The sequence below is a fragment of the Engystomops pustulosus genome, chromosome 5, assembly GCF_040894005.1.
Source record: "Engystomops pustulosus chromosome 5, aEngPut4.maternal, whole genome shotgun sequence".
Classification (NCBI taxonomy): domain Eukaryota; kingdom Metazoa; phylum Chordata; class Amphibia; order Anura; family Leptodactylidae; genus Engystomops; species Engystomops pustulosus.
In genome coordinates this window covers 43,257,708-43,277,295 of record NC_092415.1, presented here as the reverse complement: position 1 = coordinate 43,277,295, position 19,588 = coordinate 43,257,708, and the positions used below count along the sequence as shown (strand labels likewise).

The following is a 19,588-nucleotide window of genomic DNA, read 5'->3' as shown; positions in this document are numbered from 1 at the left end:
GACATATAGCCAACAATGATGTTATATTATGAGACCTATATCAATGTCCAAAATTCCCCAATTATAGGATTGTTCTGTTTCAATAGAAGCTGTATGACTTTCAAGGTCTTCCCATCACATTGGATTAAGGATAATATAAATGATGCTTACAATAAGGTTAGGTGCTCACGACTGATGATTAGCGACCATGAAAAACAGATGTAATGTCAGTCTTTCTTGTCCATTTGCATTTGTCTAGCATCCTCAGGCATGGATCCAAACATTGCAGGTTAGGGTTTGCTCCCCATTAATCAGGGTCTCATGATAAATCCGGTAACGAGAAAAGGGGGCTGTGGGCAGCAGCTGCTTGCACCATACAGTGGCACTAAGTGCCCCTATGGACCCTTACGCACAGCCATATGCTCACCTGGGCTGAACCTAGACCCGCAAGTGTTTATACGCAACTGGACTTTGTGAATTACCGTATATACTCGAGTATAAGCCACGATTGTGCTAAAACAGCCACACTCAGCTTATACTTAAGCTATTAAAAAAAAAATAAAGTTAGTACTTGACTCCCGGTGCCCTCTTCTCCCTGCAGCACCTCTTTGGGTTCTCAGCTGGGCCAGCAGATGTGCATCTATGCGATATGCCGGCACAAAAACTATGACGCGGCAGTGTCCCATAGACGTGCATCTGCTGGCACAGCCAGGAACCCTAAAAAGTGCAGTGGGCAGAAGAGTATGCCGTTGATCAGCACCGGAGGGTGAGTACGTTTTCCTGGTATTTTGTGGTAAAATTAGGTGCCTCTGTTTATACTCAAGTATATACAGTACACAGGAAAGGGGCGGGTCACATTTACAAAGTTTGATCCTGCCAAAAGTTGTGTGTGTGAAGACTGGGTTCAGTGAAAAAGATGGCACTGTACTGTGTGTCTGCGCCAATATTAGTTAGTGGTGTGAATGTGACAGGACTGTGTTCTTGTGGTACGGAGTTCGCTAACTCGTGGGGTTTTGACAGGACAGAATAGCAGAATTAGGACAGAATTAGTGATGGGAGTGAGCCATGTGAGTGTGACAGGACAGGGCTTTATGTTTGTTATCAGACTGCATTGTGCATGTATGACAGGACTCTGCTCTGCACTAAGTTGTGTGACAGGACTCAGGTCTGTGGTTGTCAGAGGACTGTGCTTAGTGTGATAGAAATAAATGATTTGAATGTGGCTTTTGCCTTTATGTCATGACTGGACAGTCTGTGTATGTCTTATGACTGAAATGTAAATTTATGACTGACCTGGGGTGTGTGTCAGTGAGAGGATTGAATGTGTATTGGTGATTGGAATGAAGTGTGTGAATGACGTAGTACTGAGCATTGTGTTTTGTCACTGGACAGTAATGTACATTGGTGTCAGGACTGGATTTTATGGCAGTGACGTCACTGACTTGTACGCCTGTGACAAGACTAGCCACACAAAAAAAAAAATCCTAATGATACAACAGTGTGGTGTCTGTGACTGGGTTGTGTGAATGTGACTGAATGATGTTGTGCGTGTTTGACAGGATTGTGTTTGTGTGTATTAGGATCTGTGTATCTATGACAGATCTGTGTTGTGTATCTGCGACAGGACACTAGAAAGCTGACAAGACTGTACCGTAGTTGGTAACAGGACACACTTTAAAAAGCTGACAGGACTGTACTGTGTATCTGTGACAGGACTATCCTGTATTTTTTAGCAGGACACACTATAGAAATCTGACAGGACTGTACTGTAGTTAGAAACTGGAAACTATAGAAAACTGACAGGACTGTAGTGTGTATCTGACAGGACTATTCTGTATTTTTTAGCAGGACACACTATAGAAAGCCTATAGACAGGCCTGGCCTTTGACAGACATGAGCTGCCCTCCAGCCTTCTACCACATGAGAGAAGCTGCTCTCATATACATGGACAGGAGCAAAGGTCTAGAAAAGTTTATAGAAGACTGTAAAAAATATAATGGTAAAATAATGAGGGATATTTTAATTATTAGTTTCTTAGTTGTTTATTGACTTTGTTATATGTATTTATTTTATGAATTTCTTAATGCAATTTGGGCTGGATATCGGCGCACCTGTTTTCTGTTCCATATTTGTCCAAACTCCCAGCATTGCTCCTTTTCATATTATTTGACACACACAATTAAAATAAAGCATGAAATGAAAAGATCAGAAAAGAAGAATTTGCAGGTTTTGCTGTAACAAGGGTCGATTAGACATGGGTGTATGGTTAAAAAAGAAGGACAATATATTTTGGCAGCGGATCCCTCCCTCCATGTTGTAATGGGTTGAGGTAAGGTTAAGAAGGTTGATCAGATGACAACCCCCCCCCCCCCCCCGATGTAGGTACTCCTCAAAAATATATTTTTTTTAATATTAAAAAGGTATCTCCAGTGTAATCCCTAATGAAGTGGGAAATGGTGTACTACTTGCCGCCCATTCATGCTCCAAAGAATAAAATTTGTTCTTACTCAGCACCTCTTCTGGTTTTTGATGATCCTCTCTATGGAATGGACAGCGATGTTCTTAAGGAAATTAGTGAATGTAGTAAGGAGCACATGTCAGTGCATAGCCCTTATCAATGATTATGGAGTTATACTCCTATTATACCTACTTTGGACTGCACTTCTCATTACTCCTTAGACCCATAGTTTCCTTAATTCTCCCATATGTTTTAGTAGCTCACTATCTACAGATGAAAGCAAAATAAGCTGTGGTTCCCAGGACAAGATGCTACACAGAGGACAGAGCTTTACCTCTGGCTATATTCTCTCTCTGCCACAGTAACACCTCCACTGAAAAGGTTGATAACAGCTTTAAACCAAGATAAACAGAATGATTCTATAGAACATATGATAGACATGTCATAGCTGCACCTTTGGCTCCATGCTTTGTGTACCAGAATAAGCTGATGGCTATGGATGGGTAATCAATAGTGATGAGCGGGTCTGGGTACCAAGCCCGAACCCCTACCAGTAACACCCGGGATCGATGCTGGCACCGATCACACATGTAAACTGTTTAAATGCCGTTCACAAAGTCACCAGCGGCATCTTAATTCCTGCGGCACACGAAAGTGTTAAAATGTTGATGGTGACTTCGCCTGTGGCATCTAAAGAGTTAAAGCCTGCAATTGGTGCCAGCTACGGGTTGTTAAATTTCAGGGTCGGATCAAGAGGACCCTTACTTTGCGGTTCAGGTTCGCTCAACTCTAGTCATACATATCAGAAAGGTTGAAATCCTCCTTTAGCTAACTTTATCAATTTTTATTTAACATGTGACATCTTGTGGCCGATCTGAAAACTGCAATGATGATCTTGAAGTCCATTTTAATGAGAATTTTCACACATTGGCACAGGGGATGAGCGCTACTCACCTCAACCCCTCTCCATAGGAACACACAGCATACTGTGCTGTATTCCTTAGAAAGATAGCACATGTCCTATCTTTCTACGGGCACCGTACCGGCGCCGTGAGGCCATAGAAGTGTATGGGGGACGTATACACGCCGTATATACATCCCCCATATGTTCGTGTGAATGCAGCCTAAATTACATACATTTTCTCTCTTGAGAATAGATGGAATAGAATGTTGTTTTTCTTCCTTTTCCAGTCGAAGCAAAATGAGTAGGAAATAAGTTGTAATTTATTTTATAACATCACAGTGTTAAAATTGTGTGATGATCTGAATACCCCAGCAATTCATTTTTATTTACCGGACATGGCCATCTTGAAAGCCACCATATAGGATCAAGGGCATGTTGCATATGAACTTCTATCAGGTTCGTCCTCTGAAAGTTACAGCCCTTTCTTCTGAAAGATATTGCCTGCTGCATCTTGGACAATTGTTGGGGTTTCTTTGTGGATAGCAGTTTTCAGACTCGTGGCACCATTGTTCATAGTCCTGGTTTCTCAGAATTTGACTATGAGTTGTACAACAGTGAAGTCTGCAATTGTTGTTCTTTCTGGTTGTCTGTTGTTGAAGTCTATGATCTAGAAGCTGCCGCTCCAGGACATCAGACTCGCATCAATCATCTCTTATTTCATCAATTCCATCTTCAGTCACCTGTAACGAACAACAAAAGTTTTGACCTGTCTGTGTTGATAACTTTTGAAGCACAAGGAATGTTTCAAATTTGATTGCAGCAATTGATTCCTGGGAGCATATCATCTTTAATATGATACAAGACTACCATCCGACTAGAAAAATATGGTGGCTTTCAAGTGGGAGGTTAATTGGGAGTGTAGTGATATGAAGCAGAACCCAAAATTGTGATGAGACTATGTTGGCCCCTCTCCTTTTATTCAAAAACTAAAGTCTCAACTGTTGGTTCTTCTTTTTTTTCACTCTGTAGAGTCAGGTCAGAGTTATGCTGTCTACCGATTTGTCATATCTGTCAACCCTATGGATATCACTGAGCTGAATGCTATTCTTGGAAACTACATCTTACATGAGCCAGTGAGAGCGGCAAGGATCTTCCAATCGGTATGGCTTACAGAATACAGATTAAAGGGGAATTCCCATCTCAGCATTCACTTTTTATTTAATTCATCTGATATATACATATGCATTTCTTCAATTGAATGCTATTAAAAAAATGTTCCAGTGTGCAGATAATTTTGTCATCCTTGGATACAACCACCCTTGCACTTTGGCAATGGCGCTCGACCACCTGGATTCATCCTTCATTACTACAGGAAGGCTGTGGGGCATGCAAAAACTTCTGGCCATTTCTTAAGCAAAAACAATTTGTTACTTTGTGCAATCATTCAAGCAGTGGTGGTCGTATCCAAGGACAAAAATCCAATTTCTAAGGGACAACATGACTACATTTATGGGGAATTATTTTCACACAGGTACAGTCTTTTAAAAACATCTAATTGAATAAATGTTATTATATATAGAATTAAATGTCAATGCCCAGATGGGAATACCCCTTTAAAATGTTCCAGTTGTCTGGCCATTCACTACATAATTACTCTTGCTGCCTTTATTTGTATTTTAGGTATGCGATGCTGCAGTAAAAACTCTTTCCTTGATTACAGGATATCAGAATGAAGCTCAGGTATGGCTCTCCACTCTGGGTATGAGTTTATAATAAACCTACTTGTCCAGAAGCGTTTCCAAAATATATATCAGGGGGGGGGGGACTGAGGTGGGGATTAAAAGCACATATACCCTGCTCTGGCTCCTGATTTAAATGTGACCTTTTAGTTTCTGGGACCATGAGATCTGCTTCAGCCAATAAATTAGTACCAAGGAACAATAAAGCTCCGAGAAGGTCACTTATTGGTTGAGCCGGGTCCCTGTGTCTCCCTGGAACCATCTTTGCACAGGTCCTAACACTGGTAGTACTAGAACGATGCGGAAGCCGGAGCTGGGTTGGTTTTTTTCAGGTTCCCTATTGGTTTTTCCAGATTCCATAATTTGTAAATGTAGTCTATAAGTTATCTACATGTAGTCTACATCATTTTGTAGAGAACAGTTTACACTTTCCAGACACGTGTTTCCTGGCAATAGATAATTTTTCAGAAAATTCTGTCTTCACTTTAATTGTAAATAAAGGGACAGACAGCAGGGATGGCTGTAATTTCATGGGTTAAGCCCAGGACCTTTTTAGGGGGCACATAAAGGGCCTCCCTTCCATACAGAGAACAGAGTTGGGAGATTCCATTGGGACTCTAGGGTATGTTTATAGAATGTTCACTGCCAGTAATTAAAAAGCTACATACTTTTCTAAACCTCCATGTACAGTATCAAAAAATTATTTCTATATTTTTTTTAGATAAATGTAATTTTGAAGGTTACACATCTGCCTGACCTACCTGGTTATCACTTAAGCCTCAGTGAGTTCCCCTTGGACCATAGATCTCAAAGACTATATATGATGGAAGGAACAGTCACAGCCATGTCCACAATTACTAAATATACTCAAGGAGCAAGGTTTTTATGCTCTGACTCAAAGTGCCCCTTGTCTAAAGGTAAAACTCTTGGTTGTAATATACATAAGATTATTCTTGTTATGATTTATATTTGTATTTCACCTATATAATATTGAGAATAGACTGTGATATATTTCTCATGTATGTTTTATCTACGTCAGATTTCCGGTACATACGCGTCCACACTCCTGGGGCTACAGAGTCAGCTACCGTGAGACAAGACTTTTTTTGTGACTTATGTTCATCACTTTTAAAAGAAGACGTGAAATACAGAGTTCTGGGTGGTATGTGATATAAATACTTAGGATTGGTCATAGCAAGTTAGGCCTTATCAACAGGATGGGGCCTAACTTGCTGATTGGGACCCCCATGGATCACTAGAACGGTATCCCCTGTTGCACCTGAGATGACGAAGCAGCCAGTCGCGCATGTGCCTGCTGCTACGGTCATTTCTATGGAGCTGATGGGCATAGCCAAGCGTTGCACTCATCTTTCTCTGTCAGCTCTATAGAGGGTGCAACAGGGGTACAACGGAAACCTGTTCTCTTGATCTCTGAAGGTCCCATCACTGAGACCCCCACCGATCAACAAGATAGGGCCTAAATTGCTATGACTGGAGAACCCTGTTAATTTTACAGTGTCTAAAATAAATATCTATCTCATCAGAAAAACAGGTGATTGAGTTCATGGATTTAAAGACATTACTTATTTTCCAAGGACACAGCGCAACAAATATAAATTACCGTTTCCAGGCAAACACAGTGTTTATTAGAGGTAAATTCTGTTTTGTTTTGTTAAATTTTGTACATGATGTAATTTTGATACCTTAATGGAAACCTACCACTACGGATCTATCTATTAAGGTAGATCCGGTGGCAGATGCCATGTAAGGATAGCCCTTTTTAGAGCAAATCCTTTAGTCCCCTTTATCTTTTTTAATCTTTAAATGAAATAATATGCTCATTTACCAGAGGCTATTGGGGCGTGGAGTAGCCAGAGCTGAGGCTACACGGCGCGACTACTCCACGCCCCAGTAGCCTCCTAGATGCTCCTGCCCAGATATCTTCAGCTGCGGAAAGCCGGAAAGCCAGCTTTCTGCGCAAGTGCAGAATGCAGGATGCCAGCTGGGATTTGGGATTTCCAATGACTGAACTTTCAACTTTCAAGGTTGATATCAGCGCATATCAGTAGGCGAACAGGACACAGGATGTCCCACTAAGTCCTGAGTCCTGCTCCCATGAGTCAACAACTATGTTTCCGTCTGCCACCATATGTCAATGTATAGGCTCAGTGTATAAATCGGGAGCTTTCCTGATGTCGGCCATAGACACCAATGTTAAAAATAAGTATGCATTTTGCAGCATCCCACGTTTCTTCTCAAAAAAAAAAAAAAAAAAAAGTCGCACAGGACAACAAACGTACGCTGTTTGTACACCTGTCATATCCATAGAAATGAATGGATACCCCTTAGCACACGGTTTGATATGTTTTTTCCCAATGAGAAACTTGTCCGCCAGCAGTATGCAAAAGATAAGATGTGACCCCCTAGTCTTGCTGAAAATAATCGGTAGGAGTCAGCATAATACCATGAATAAAACATACCTGCACAATAAATCTTCATCATCTCCTACATTAACTAACCTTTTGGGTCACTACAAACATACAGTCAAAATATTATAAAACATAAAATAAACTCATTTATAGTGATGCACATTTTCTAAATGTAAATTGGAGACGACAACCTAACCTAGAGCTTATGATTGCTGAAATTAGTCATTGACTGGGGTGGCCAGAAGAATAATGTACATGATATCCAGAACAAGTAAAGTTTATTTATTTTACAATATTTGTAAAACCCATATTCTTTAAACCCTTACCCACATGTGATGTAATACTACGTCACATGCCGGGTGCATTTAGAGGGCTCATGGGCTGACACCCGCGATCGGTCCCAGCAGCTCTGCCGGCGGCACCACCATCTTGCTGCGGAACATCGCTCCCTGTGATGTCATTGGGGAGCGGCGATCTATCGCCATGACAGCCTCGGGTCTTCCGAAGACCCGAGGCTGCTTCGTGTTAAACCATTCATTACAATGTGCTAACCCCGTATTCCCCGTAACGGAAAATAGAACCCATAGTTGAAAATGGCACGTAATCAAAAGTCGCAAAAAAACAACACCTCCCAAAGCTCTGTACACCAAAGTATAAAAAAGTTATTAGTGCTGTAATTATACCGACACAAAGAATAAAGTAGACATGTCATTTTTCACCAATTTCGCTGCATTTGAAATTTTTTTCCTGCTTCCCAGTATATGGCTTGAAATATTAAATACCACCATTTTGAAGTGTAATTTATTACGCAGTAAATAAGCCATAACACACCTCTGTACATGGAAAAATAAAAAGTTATAGATTTTTGAAGGTGGGGAGTGAAAAATGAAAATGCAAAAACGAAAAAGGGCATCAGCAGGAAGGGGTTTGGCTAGTGCATCAATTACTACAGCATACAAATTCTGCATGTGAACAAATTCTTAATATTTCTAGAGTGCACGTTCTAGAAATGAGGTAAATTTTACATGTATTTAACATTTAATACATTATTTTTTTCATAGATGAATTAATAGACAGAATGAAATTAGGAGGAAGATATAGAATAATAGGAATTCCAGTATGTGGCTTTAATGGTTTCCAAGTAACTGTTTGTATAGAAGCCAATAATATTCATCAGTATATTGCACCCAGTAAGTATGCTTCATGTAGAAATCATTTAGACAGACACAAAAACCTGCTTTGTAGCAGATCTACCTTGTAGCTAATAATTCCAGGCAAAAATACTCTTTCTAGGTGACTGTATATCCTAATAGGGAGTATGAACAGAGGAAAGGAGAGTCAAAATGACTATTTAGAATGTTATAACAATTTCTCTAATTTCTCTCCTGCAAGACTGTAACATATCTCTTGTGAGACAAAGCGGTACAGTATAGGAGAAGGTGTGGAGGCCTCATATAATGCTTATATTATGAAATTTTGCTTGTAAACCAAGGTCCAATTTTTGCAAGCTTCTCTTACGAACCACTTGAATACTAACTTACTCTTAATCCACGTTTCCACTGTACTCAATTTTGTTCTCTCTTTCTCAGTTCCCAGTACCATATGCACAGCTTTGCAAAAACTTCACTCCAAGACTCTAAATTCTCCATGGATTTTCACTGGAATTCTTGCAAACATTTTTGCTGCACGTCTTGTTCCAATGGGAATGTACAATACACTGAAGCTTTGCATCCTGCTTAGCCTTGTGCAAACATGTAACGAGGACAAAAAGATGGGAAATCCCCTCGATCTAATGGTTGTGACAAATGACACACTGATTGTAGAACGGTAAGATATCATAAAATGCGCTTTTACATTTATTTCTAAAGTGTAGTTCTAAAGTGAAGTTTCTTCTCACATTGCGGGAAGTGAAGACTGGACAGTATCCGGCGCTTGCACAGTGAAGCTGGGTTGTAATACTCCAGCTCCACTTACTGGAACGTACAAGTGCCAGGGGGACTAGGGTAGTATTACATTTTGTGGGTTCTTTTAACTAAATGCCTAAAAATCAAACAGGGCGATTTGGGACACTAAACCACCGTTCCCGATTCCATGTGATAGGTTCCCTTTAAAGGGAATCTGTCTCCACAATTTACCTACTCAATTTAACTCACACAGGGCTATGCCCACACACGCTATCTTTGTTTTATATTCCTGCTGCTCCTTCCAAGCCAAAAATAAACTTTAGAAATATGTAAAAAGTGCTTTTGGGTGAGGGGGGTTGGGGTTGCAGAGCACTTTAGGGTCCAGTTCCACAGCAATAACAACCCAGATCCCTTATGTAAGTGATGGCGAACCTATGGCACGGGTGCCAGAGGTGGCACTCGGAGCCCTTTCTGTGGGCACCTGCGCCATCACCCGAACGCAGAGTTCGCCAGACAGGACTCAAGGCCTCATGCAGTCCAAGGCAGCCCAGAACCCTAGAAGGAAGCTACAATGATAATCCAAACGTCTTCTCCTTATTTCTACTGTATTGGTGTCCTCAGGTGCCTATACAATTTAAACATGTAACAGAGCAGGGAGTCATAAGTTACTGTTTAAATTGTCAAATCGGCACTTTGCAAAAGATATTTGGGTTTCGGTCGTAGTTTGGGCACTTGGCATCTAAAAGGTTTGCCATCTCTGCCTTATGTGCTCTGACAAATTTGCATATTTCTTTGGCATGGAAGTAGCAGATGGCCAATAAAATCTAAAGTATGAGGTCATGTGTGGGCATAGCCCCATATAACATAGCAGTTAGTTTAGGTAAGTAAATCAAAAGAATAGGGTCCCAATTTGCAGGTCACTGAGGCGATTTGCCTCCCCCTGTACTTCTACAAAAATTGTTGGATACAGCCAAGCAGTATGATCAGCCATCTCCCCATTCCTATGGGTAAAACAGGACCCCTTTCTCAAGATGGTTGGAGGTCCAACCACTAGGAATGAATCGGCATGTAGTAGATGCATAGGCAATAACTTGGTCCCTTGGCCACACCACTTTTAAAAAAGTTTTTCCATTTCTTATAGCTGTCAGATCTTGGTAAGATAATTGCTTTATGATTGGTGAGGACTGGGGGTCCCCCTACTATTCTTACCTGCACCCCGCCAACTTCGTTTTAGAATTTAGACAACCTCATTGTAGATCTATTATTTGAAAGCCTTTTAGAACAAAACTATCCTCCAATTGCTTAAAGTTTTACCTTTCAATGACAAAATCGTGTTTTCCTTTCAGTCTGATGAGATACAGTATTTGTCTTGTTCCACGTGGAGTCAGTCATACACATTTCAATGATATGTTTGCTACAGTAACTAAAGATGAATTTGGAGCTGGAACTGCTATTATCCATGCGGGTAGTGCCTTAATGGCCAAAGGTGGAGTGTGCTTCATTGGTGATATCAACATTTATAAGAAGGAGAAACTGGATGTTTTATTATCAGGTATGATATAACATTTATGGAATATTAAATTAATCCTATGTATTTGCCTCTCATTTTGTTTGCTAATTATTCCAGAATCAAAAATTGCCCACGCATCCTGTACAATACATGTAATAAACACCAGAAAAGATGGATGCATATACTGGACCAATGTACAAAAGCAAATTTTATTTAATAATAATCAATAGAAAAAGACAAGACAAGACCTCAATACAATAAAAACACTAAAAAAGTACAACATTTATATATACCTGGCTCCCACGGGTCAAGGAACGACCCAGCCCTCCCTAGTTTAATCTGCCCACCAATACAAAGTACTGAAATAACAAAAAATTGCAAAGTAGGGTAGGCAAGTGGAAAATGATATGTGATGATAAAGATACTGGTGTAAAAAGATACAATACCCAACTAGATAATCCTCATGGGACCAGATACACAAGGTAATGAAGATGGACAGAGAGCCAGGGAGGCAGAGAACCCCACGCGTATCGTCGCCTCCGGGTAGGGCAGTCTTTTTACACCAGTATCTTTATTATCACATATCATTTTGCACTTGCCTACCCTACTTTGCAATTTTTTGGTATTTCAGTATTTTGTATTGGTTGGCTGGGTCGTTCCTTGTCCCGTGTCCCTTGTACCTTTCTAGTGTTTTTATTGTATTGAGGTCTTGTCTTGTCTTTTTCTATTATTATTAAATAAAATTTGCTTTTGTACATTGGTCCAGTATACACATCCATCTTTTCTGGTCATTTTATTTGCTCTATTCACTGTTTCTTGTATTTGTTTAATCTGTTTTTTATATTTTTGATTTGATAATAGTTTTGGAGAGCAGGAATATCACCATCTTCATAGCTGGGAAGAAATATGGTGAAAGCAGTGACCAACAGATAGTCATTCCTGTTCAGTGCAACTTCTGGTCATATGCAGATTCCTCTTTCAAGAAGTATAATACTAAGGAACCAAGTTTTATAGGCCAGATGGTGAGTTTCAAATTCCTTTTTCTATGCTTTTACGGGGTGTAAGGGTATGCTCTTTATTAGTGGTGTAACACCTATGGCTTTCCCTAAAACTACAACTCTAGAGGGGCAACATCCAGTTTCGTAATAGTATGGTAGCCACCAATTGGGTCAGTCATTTCCTTAACAATACTGGGGTGCACTTTTTAATAATAATAATCTTTATATAGCGCCATCAAATTCCATAGTGCTTTACAGATTATGGAGAACATAAATAAAATTAGACATTATAGAGCAATAACATAGTCTTATGAATCAATGGGAATGAGGGGCCCTGCTCACGAGAGAGCTTTTTGTATAGGCTTGTTATATGTTCTTATTTTTCCTTAAGATTAATTTTGTTTTTTTAACAGGATTTAAGTGCTGTACCATCACATCTCATAGATGCATTTGGAACATTACTATATTTACCATCCGCCAATCCAGTGATTTCACTTGTACAACACAGTCTCATAAGAGCCATAGGCCCCGAAGCCTCTTTTTATCTAGCAGTCCCACAATTTACAACCCAAGACTTTGAAGAGGTTAGTTTTTAGAAAATTAGATATGAAAATGACAGTAAGGCCTCATGGAAATGAACATACTTGGGGCTGTGACCTGACCGCACAATTTGTGGCCAGATAATGGCCCCTTTAGAGGTCTATGGCACCCAATCACGGTACGGAGAAGAGGAGCGGTGAAAATTAAGCTTTCCCCCACCCAGCCATGTGATACACCAGGTTATGGCTTCTTAAATGTCGGCTGTCCCATTGCTCAGGTCTATTCACATTAAGACCCTAATGACATTATTTTTAGCAAACAATATGTTTGTTTTTCAGGCAGTCCACGGGTTACATACAATATAGGTTCTGTAAACTTGTCATTAGGTTGAATTTGTATGCAAGTCAGAACTGGTATATTTTATAAGGGTAACTCCAGACAAACTATTTTTTTTGTCCCTGTGACTGTATAATTTTCATCATATTGGTAACAAGTATTAACAATAAAGTTTATTGTAAACACATTCGATAACGCTTAATGTTGATAAACTTACAGTTCAGTAAATTATCATAATCCAGAGAGCTTCACCAGACGTCACTGTGGGCAGAGAGGTCCATTTGTAACTAGGGGTTGTATGCAAGTCGGGTGTTCTTAATTCGGGGACTGCCTATATATTCAAGTAATAATCATGACTTTTCAATAATTTCTGCAGTGCTTTGAAATGAAGAAAAGCCATTTTTGGAAATACACTTAACTCTATCTTATCTTCCTTCTTAGCTTATTGCGTTTGCAAAGAATTTACAGGTAACATTTAGCAACAAAGCAGAAACACTTCTACACAGTTATTATCTGGCAAGCCGGAGAGTAAGAACCGACCTAAATGGATCAAAGATATCAACATCCGCACTAAAATATCTGTAAGTCTTCATAGAAAGGTTCATATATTTTACAAACATATTCACATTGATTTGTAGTAACTATTGTATACAATTATTTACAAGTTCAGTTTTACATTTACAAAAACAGGCAAAATTTCTGTTTAAATTTGTAGCATAGCCATAGATTTTACATACCCATAAAGGAAAAAATTTGGCAAATCAAAATGCAGACAGATTTACAGCACAATTTCTAGTGTCTTCGCATGTGAGCCATGTGCCACTTTCAGAATTTTATATGTAGCTATTTTTAGCCAAAATTCCGGTTGTGAAGACCACACAAAAAGCAAATACAGGGGTGTAACTTGAGGGGGTTCAGTCGTAAATGGGCCCAAAAGACTTGGAGGGCCCATGAGGTGTACTTATCCTATATGAGAATGATTGTATTATATAAAAAATACACTATAATTGGGGGGCCTGGTAAAGATTTTACTCTGGGGTCACGCTGCTTCAAGTTATATGGAAAAACATTTTTTCGACCCACTCATAAGCAAACCTTTGTTTACATGCTGTCCTGTGCTAAATTGTAATTGTCACCTTTACTTTTCCACTGAACCTAGGTCTGCAATGTCAGAAGCACATGCAAAATTAAGCTTACGAGGAGTAGTAACAGAAGAGGATGCTTTAGTGGCAATATTATTATTTGAAGCCTCTCTAACCCTAAAACACGGTAATATTACATGTTACAACATTCTCTCTTTATTGTCTGGAATGTATTCTTCTGTTTAGGTAAACATCAAGCTACAGTATGAGTGATCACTTTACAATAAGCATTGGAATGTAAACTTAAGTGTAAGAGAATAAAAACCAGGTTGGTTTGGATGCACTATCCCACAGGAATAAATGGTATGGCAGTATAGTTTAGTAGAATCTGTTTCTTTTCCAAAAAGCGATTTGGACTATGTGTTTCGGGGGATGAACAATCAGTTACGAGAGATCAGCATATATAGAACCATGTATAGTTTTAAAAAATCCGGATGAGCATAAAGAGAAATGAAAATGTAAATGTAATATAAAAATTCCTTTTATATGTGTATATATAACATATATATATATATATATATATATATATATATATATATATATATATATATATACTTCGAAGAAATGTGCAGCACTCCAATTTCGTAAAAAAGTGGTAAAAACTTTTATTCCATAGTGAGTAACATACAGCGACGTTTCGGCCCAAGAGAGCCTTCCTCAAGACCGATCGGAAGGGGTGGCGGAGACGGAGAGGCATCTGAGGATCCCACACAGAGGTTGGGTTAGTGCACAAAAGCACATCAGCACTTTTCACACATTTTATGTCTAGGAACGGAAATGTTCCCTTGTAAACACAACACCAAATATACAAAGTGTTGTTACAACATATGCACACTGATATCGAACATTTGTATACACTTTCGATGTTGTAAATTTCCAATTTGTATGTATTTTTATGCAATTTTTATCACAAATATGCTAATGTGGTGGGCGGTTCACTATAGGTCATGTGACCAAATTGTTGTATGTATATATATCCACCATTTGCACTGTTCAGACAGCTTGAGGAAGGCTCTCTTGGGCCGAAACGTCGCTGTATGTTACTCACTATGGAATAAAAGTTTTTACCACTTTTTTACGAAATTGGAGTGCTGCACATTTCTTCGAAGTATACACGGGAGGACTTGAAGCCCAGTCCTGGGAAGCCTGCACCCAGCTACATTCTATTCAAGATAGTGCCGCTTGAACTTTCTATACGTATATATATATATATATATATATATATATATATATATATATATATATATATACCGTATTTTCCGGGCCATTAGGCGCACCGGAATATAAGGCGCATCGCACTATAAGGCGCAGGGTCCGGGGGCGTGGCGGAGACCCGACGAGAAGAGACGCGACGCGACCCGAAGACGAGACCCGACGACGCGGGGAAGGTGAGGGGGAGGTGGAGGAGGGCAGCGGACCATACTTACATAGGTCCCCACTACCGGAGGCAGCAGATCTCCAGCGGGAACTGCAGACCGACGCGGCAGAAGTTGTTCGTGTCGCGTGGTCTGCAGTTCCCGCTGGAGATCTGCTGTCTCCGGTAGCAGGGACCTATGTAAGTATGGTCCGCTGCCCTGCGCCATACATAGGGCGCACCGGACTATAAGGCGCACTTTGGATTTCCAAGGAAATCCAAGGCTTTTATGTGCGCCTTATAGTCCGGAAAATACGGTATATACAAAAAAGCCCAGATAAATGTCCAGATAAAATTTATGGTAAAGTAGTATATCAATAAAGTAGAACATAAAACGTCAAAATTCTTGCCAAAACACATTAAAGGGGTATTCTCGTCTGGGCACTCACATTCAGTTTCACTAATCTTCCATATATAAACATTTCTTCAATTGGATGTTATTAAAAAAAATGTTCCTGTGTGGAGATAATTTCTCATAAATGTGGTCATGTTGTCCCTAAGAAACGAGATAGCTTCCCCGGATACGACCACGTCACACTCTAGCAGCGGTGGCCAGACTTGCGCTATAGAGTCCTGCCGGACCACCAGGATTCAGCAATCATTACCACAGGACGGCTGTGGGACCTGCAGTAACTCCCGGGCATTTCATATACAAAACCTTTTTGTTTCTTTGTGCACTCACTCCATCAGAGGTGGCCGTATCCGAGGAAGCTCTTTCGTTTCTAAGGGCCAAAATAACTACATTTATGAGAAATTATCTTCACACAGGAACATTTTTTTTAATAACATCTAATTGAAGAAATGTTTATATATGGCAGATTTATCAAACTGAATGTGAATGCCCAGGCGAGAATACCCCTTTAAGGCCTCATTCACACAAACATAATGGGGACCGATATGAACCGGCCATACCATTTGCGGCTGCATATCAGTCCCCATCTATGGTGACTGGTCACCGCATGGGGAGCGTGGACGGCAAAATATAGGACATATATTTCGCTATGTTCTGGCGGCTGCCCTGCGCTGTTCTGTGGAGAGGGGCAAGCAGTGTTAAACCCTCTTCCTCTCCAGCGGGCTGACATGTGAAAGTACTCTAAGTGGTAGAAAATATGCACATATATATAATGTATATATGGTAAAGTAAGAATAGAAATAATTCAGAAAAAAAACATGGATTTAGCCAAACATGATACAGAATATCTAAAGTGGTGTGTGCCAGAGGAGAAAAAAAAAAAAAAAAAAAAGAGAAAAGCATTTACCGGAATGACTAATCCTCTTACTAGAAGATCCTATAAAAGTTAATATAGACAGGTGGAGCTTAGGGAAGAAGGGGGAGGAATGCAAAAGCTAGTGCCACGAGGATATAGGAACTTACTGTTATCCTGAAAGTGAATAGTTAATCTTCTGTTCAAGAGTGAGGGAGCCTGAAAAATGGATGTAATATGACGAACTGAAAAGAGGCAGAGGATTCAACAAAAAAAAGTGCCACAGTGATAGAGGGCCTAATTTTCGATACAAGTACCATGTTTGCCTAAATCATGTTTTTTCCAAATTATTTCTATTGTTAAGTTACCATATAGACCTTACAGTATATATACATGTATTCTACCGCTTAATATGTTTTGCCAAAAATTTAGTGTACATCATTAATTCTTGTAGTAACATTTTCACTATTTTGTACTACTTTATCTATTTACTACTTGCACTTTACCATCAATTTTAGACAGAGACCCTTATCCTTTTTGTGTTTATGGAATATATTTTCAGATATTTCTTTTTGTGTTTACATTTTTATATTTCTCATCCAGATTTAGGAAAACTAGGTGATTCTTTATGTTTTTTTTTTTACTGTTGATCTCTCGGATCTTATTAAGGGGATAGTTTATCTCTGAAACACGTAGTCCAAATGGTTTTTCAGAAAAATAAACCACTGCTACTGTACTATACTTCCACACCTTTTAATCCACTGGGATAGCGCTACCAAACCAAGCTGGTTTTTATTCCCTTATACTTAAAGGGGTATTCCCACTAAGACAAGTTTCTTAAATATACTCAGGATAACACAATCACACATTCTAGAATTTACTGTTAACAAAAATGCAGCATCTCACAGATTTAATTCCAACCTGTCTCTATCAGTCCTGGTATACACAATTTCAGTTGCCCCTAAACACGACCCTGTAACTTCTGACTTAGGGTCAGGACGCCTTCTTGAATTTCTGTGTGAGTGCCTGCAGATTTAACTTCTCTCTCTCTCTCTGCTCCCTGCACTCTAGTCCCGCCCCCTTCCATCCATGACTGATCTCACAGACACTCATCACTTCCTGCCAGCAAATAGCACATCATGAGGACAGAGAAGCTGCAAGATACAGGCAGATAAGTTATCTGGGGGAAAGGGGAGACATCCATTCTCACAGATATGTGCCTATGTAGGAGAGCTGACAGTGTGTAATTGGCATCTCATAATCTCTGATCTTTCTCATCTCTCTTTTTCTATGTGTCTGATATTATTGAATGTCCAAAAGCTAAATGAAAGTGTATATAAACCCTGTACCCTGATAATTTAACCACACTATCACCCCACAGAATTGGATGGATCATAAAGTGTCTGCTTAGAGAAACCCCACTGGGAAATTTTGCACTGAGCAGCCTAGGAAGTGATAGGAGCTAATACAGAAATAAAACTGAGTACAATTGTAAAGTAAGGGGTTAAAATGATCTTTATTGGGTTAGCATCACTAGGGGATTGAGATTTCAGAATTTTCATTTGTGGGAAAACCCCTAACTACATCTGTCCAGGGCATCTTCTGTACCAAATTCCGGAGGCAGCGGAAGGCCACCTATCATTTTCTTTACATCATTGCTGTGCCTGGTGCACATGTACTCAAGAGGCGCAGAACATGTTCCTTGAATGTTAATTTGACTGTATAAAATGCTATTCTGATAGTTGTTACTACAGTATATTCACTTTACCTAAAGTTGTATTCACACAGCCGTGTTCCTGCCTGGCTCGGACCCCAGCCGAGCACTCCTCACCCCTCCAGAGGAAGAGGCGCAGCCACGATCATGATGTGGTGACACACTATGTGCTCACTGCATTGTGACAAGGAGACATAGAAGTCTATGGGGATCGTGATCATAGGCCCCCAAACGGCTGTGTGAATAATCCAATATGTTGTTTCCAGGAACTTGCACGCTGAAAGATGTAATGATACAACACATCTATGATTGCTAGTGACTTCAGTTTCTATGCAGGAAGCTCTGTGTTCCGTGTTTGTCAGAATCCACTCTTCCCAGTTGAACTCATTGATGAGAACAGCTTACATCAGAGAGATGCAACCCTGAGAGAATATCTTCAACAATTGAGGAAATTCATATTCACCTATGGCCCAACATCAGTCACTCTAGCCAATCAAAATGACTAAATGAAACCCCACCCCCCCATTTACAGTTTTACTTTTGTTTTATTTAAGTTATATCTAAATTGTTACCTTAGTGAGCAAATTACAAATAAAAAAAAGCCAATTCTGACTGGATAAATGTGTGTATTTTATTTAGGGTCATGCACCTGTTAAGTCAATGGGGGACATTTACATAAAGTTTGTGTCTGCATTGGTTTTGTTACCGATCTGCTAACGGAAAGAAGATACGCATTTATTGTGGAGCTGTGCACATACATTTCTGGCGCCGAGACCATTTTCTGTCCCTGGGACCAAAATCTGTACCGGGTGGCAAACATCCCAATGTGAGTGCACATAGACCTACTTTCTGCCAGATAACAGCTCCCAAAAATGGCTGACACATGTCTGAGTTTCTACTCTGCCAAAGCCATGCCCTTTTTGGAGAAAAGGTGGAGCAACTGGAAACAGTAATTTGCTGGCACCGCCAGCTAATAGGTCAGAGAGTAGAACATGCATCCATTGTGTCCAAAAGGTTAACCGTTCATCCAGCATTGCCCAAAATAGGTCAACTTTGCATTGTATTCTTTGGGTCGGAACAATTACAGGGATAACAAATTTGTATAGGTTTTATGTTTTCATTCATTTACAAAAATTAAAACCTGTACAAAATTGTGTTTTTGTCATCTTCTGCACCAATAACTTTCATTCTTTGGTGAATGGAGCTGTGGGTGGTATCATTTTTTGTGACTTTAGATGGCATTTTCATTGCTATAATTTTTAGGCCTGTACAGCCTTTTGATCACAAATTTTTATATTGTTCAAAATGGTAAAAAG

At 39.8% G+C, this 19,588-nt stretch overlaps 1 protein-coding gene across 4 annotated transcripts; it reads left to right on the top strand.

Moving 5' to 3' along the window:
- Positions 1 to 830: 830 nt before the first annotated feature.
- Positions 831 to 18,849, top strand: MCMDC2 (minichromosome maintenance domain containing 2). Of its 4 annotated transcripts, none has more exons than XM_072154663.1 (15): positions 831 to 928; positions 1,825 to 1,978; positions 4,371 to 4,501; positions 5,022 to 5,081; positions 5,802 to 5,997; positions 6,120 to 6,242; positions 6,625 to 6,732; positions 8,571 to 8,699; positions 9,099 to 9,336; positions 10,760 to 10,965; positions 11,785 to 11,945; positions 12,335 to 12,505; positions 13,239 to 13,378; positions 13,957 to 14,066; positions 18,609 to 18,849. In XM_072154663.1, the coding sequence occupies exons 2-15, from the start codon at positions 1,873 to 1,875 to the stop codon at positions 18,776 to 18,778; spliced, it is 2,049 nt and encodes a 682-aa protein (XP_072010764.1). In that variant the 5' UTR covers positions 831 to 928; positions 1,825 to 1,872; the 3' UTR covers positions 18,779 to 18,849. The 4 variants fall into 4 exon arrangements, with proteins under 4 accessions (XP_072010764.1, XP_072010761.1, XP_072010763.1 ...); XM_072154660.1 differs by having other exon boundaries at positions 18,539 to 18,669; XM_072154662.1 differs by lacking the exon at positions 18,609 to 18,849 and adding an exon at positions 17,630 to 18,574.
- Positions 18,850 to 19,588: the final 739 nt, after the last annotated feature.

What these genes read in the sequence shown, in the direction of transcription:
- MCMDC2 (XM_072154663.1), top strand. Translation starts at nt 1,873, where the DNA reads ATGAGCTGCCCTCCAGCCTTCTACCACATGAGAGAAGCTGCTCTCATA. An exon ending in AAAGTGCCCCTTGTCTAAAG is followed by an intron (nt 5,998 to 6,119) that starts GTAAAACTCTTG and finishes TATCTACGTCAG; the next exon opens with ATTTCCGGTACATACGCGTC. An exon ending in CAAGTTTTATAGGCCAGATG is followed by an intron (nt 11,946 to 12,334) that starts GTGAGTTTCAAA and finishes TTTTTTTAACAG; the next exon opens with GATTTAAGTGCTGTACCATC.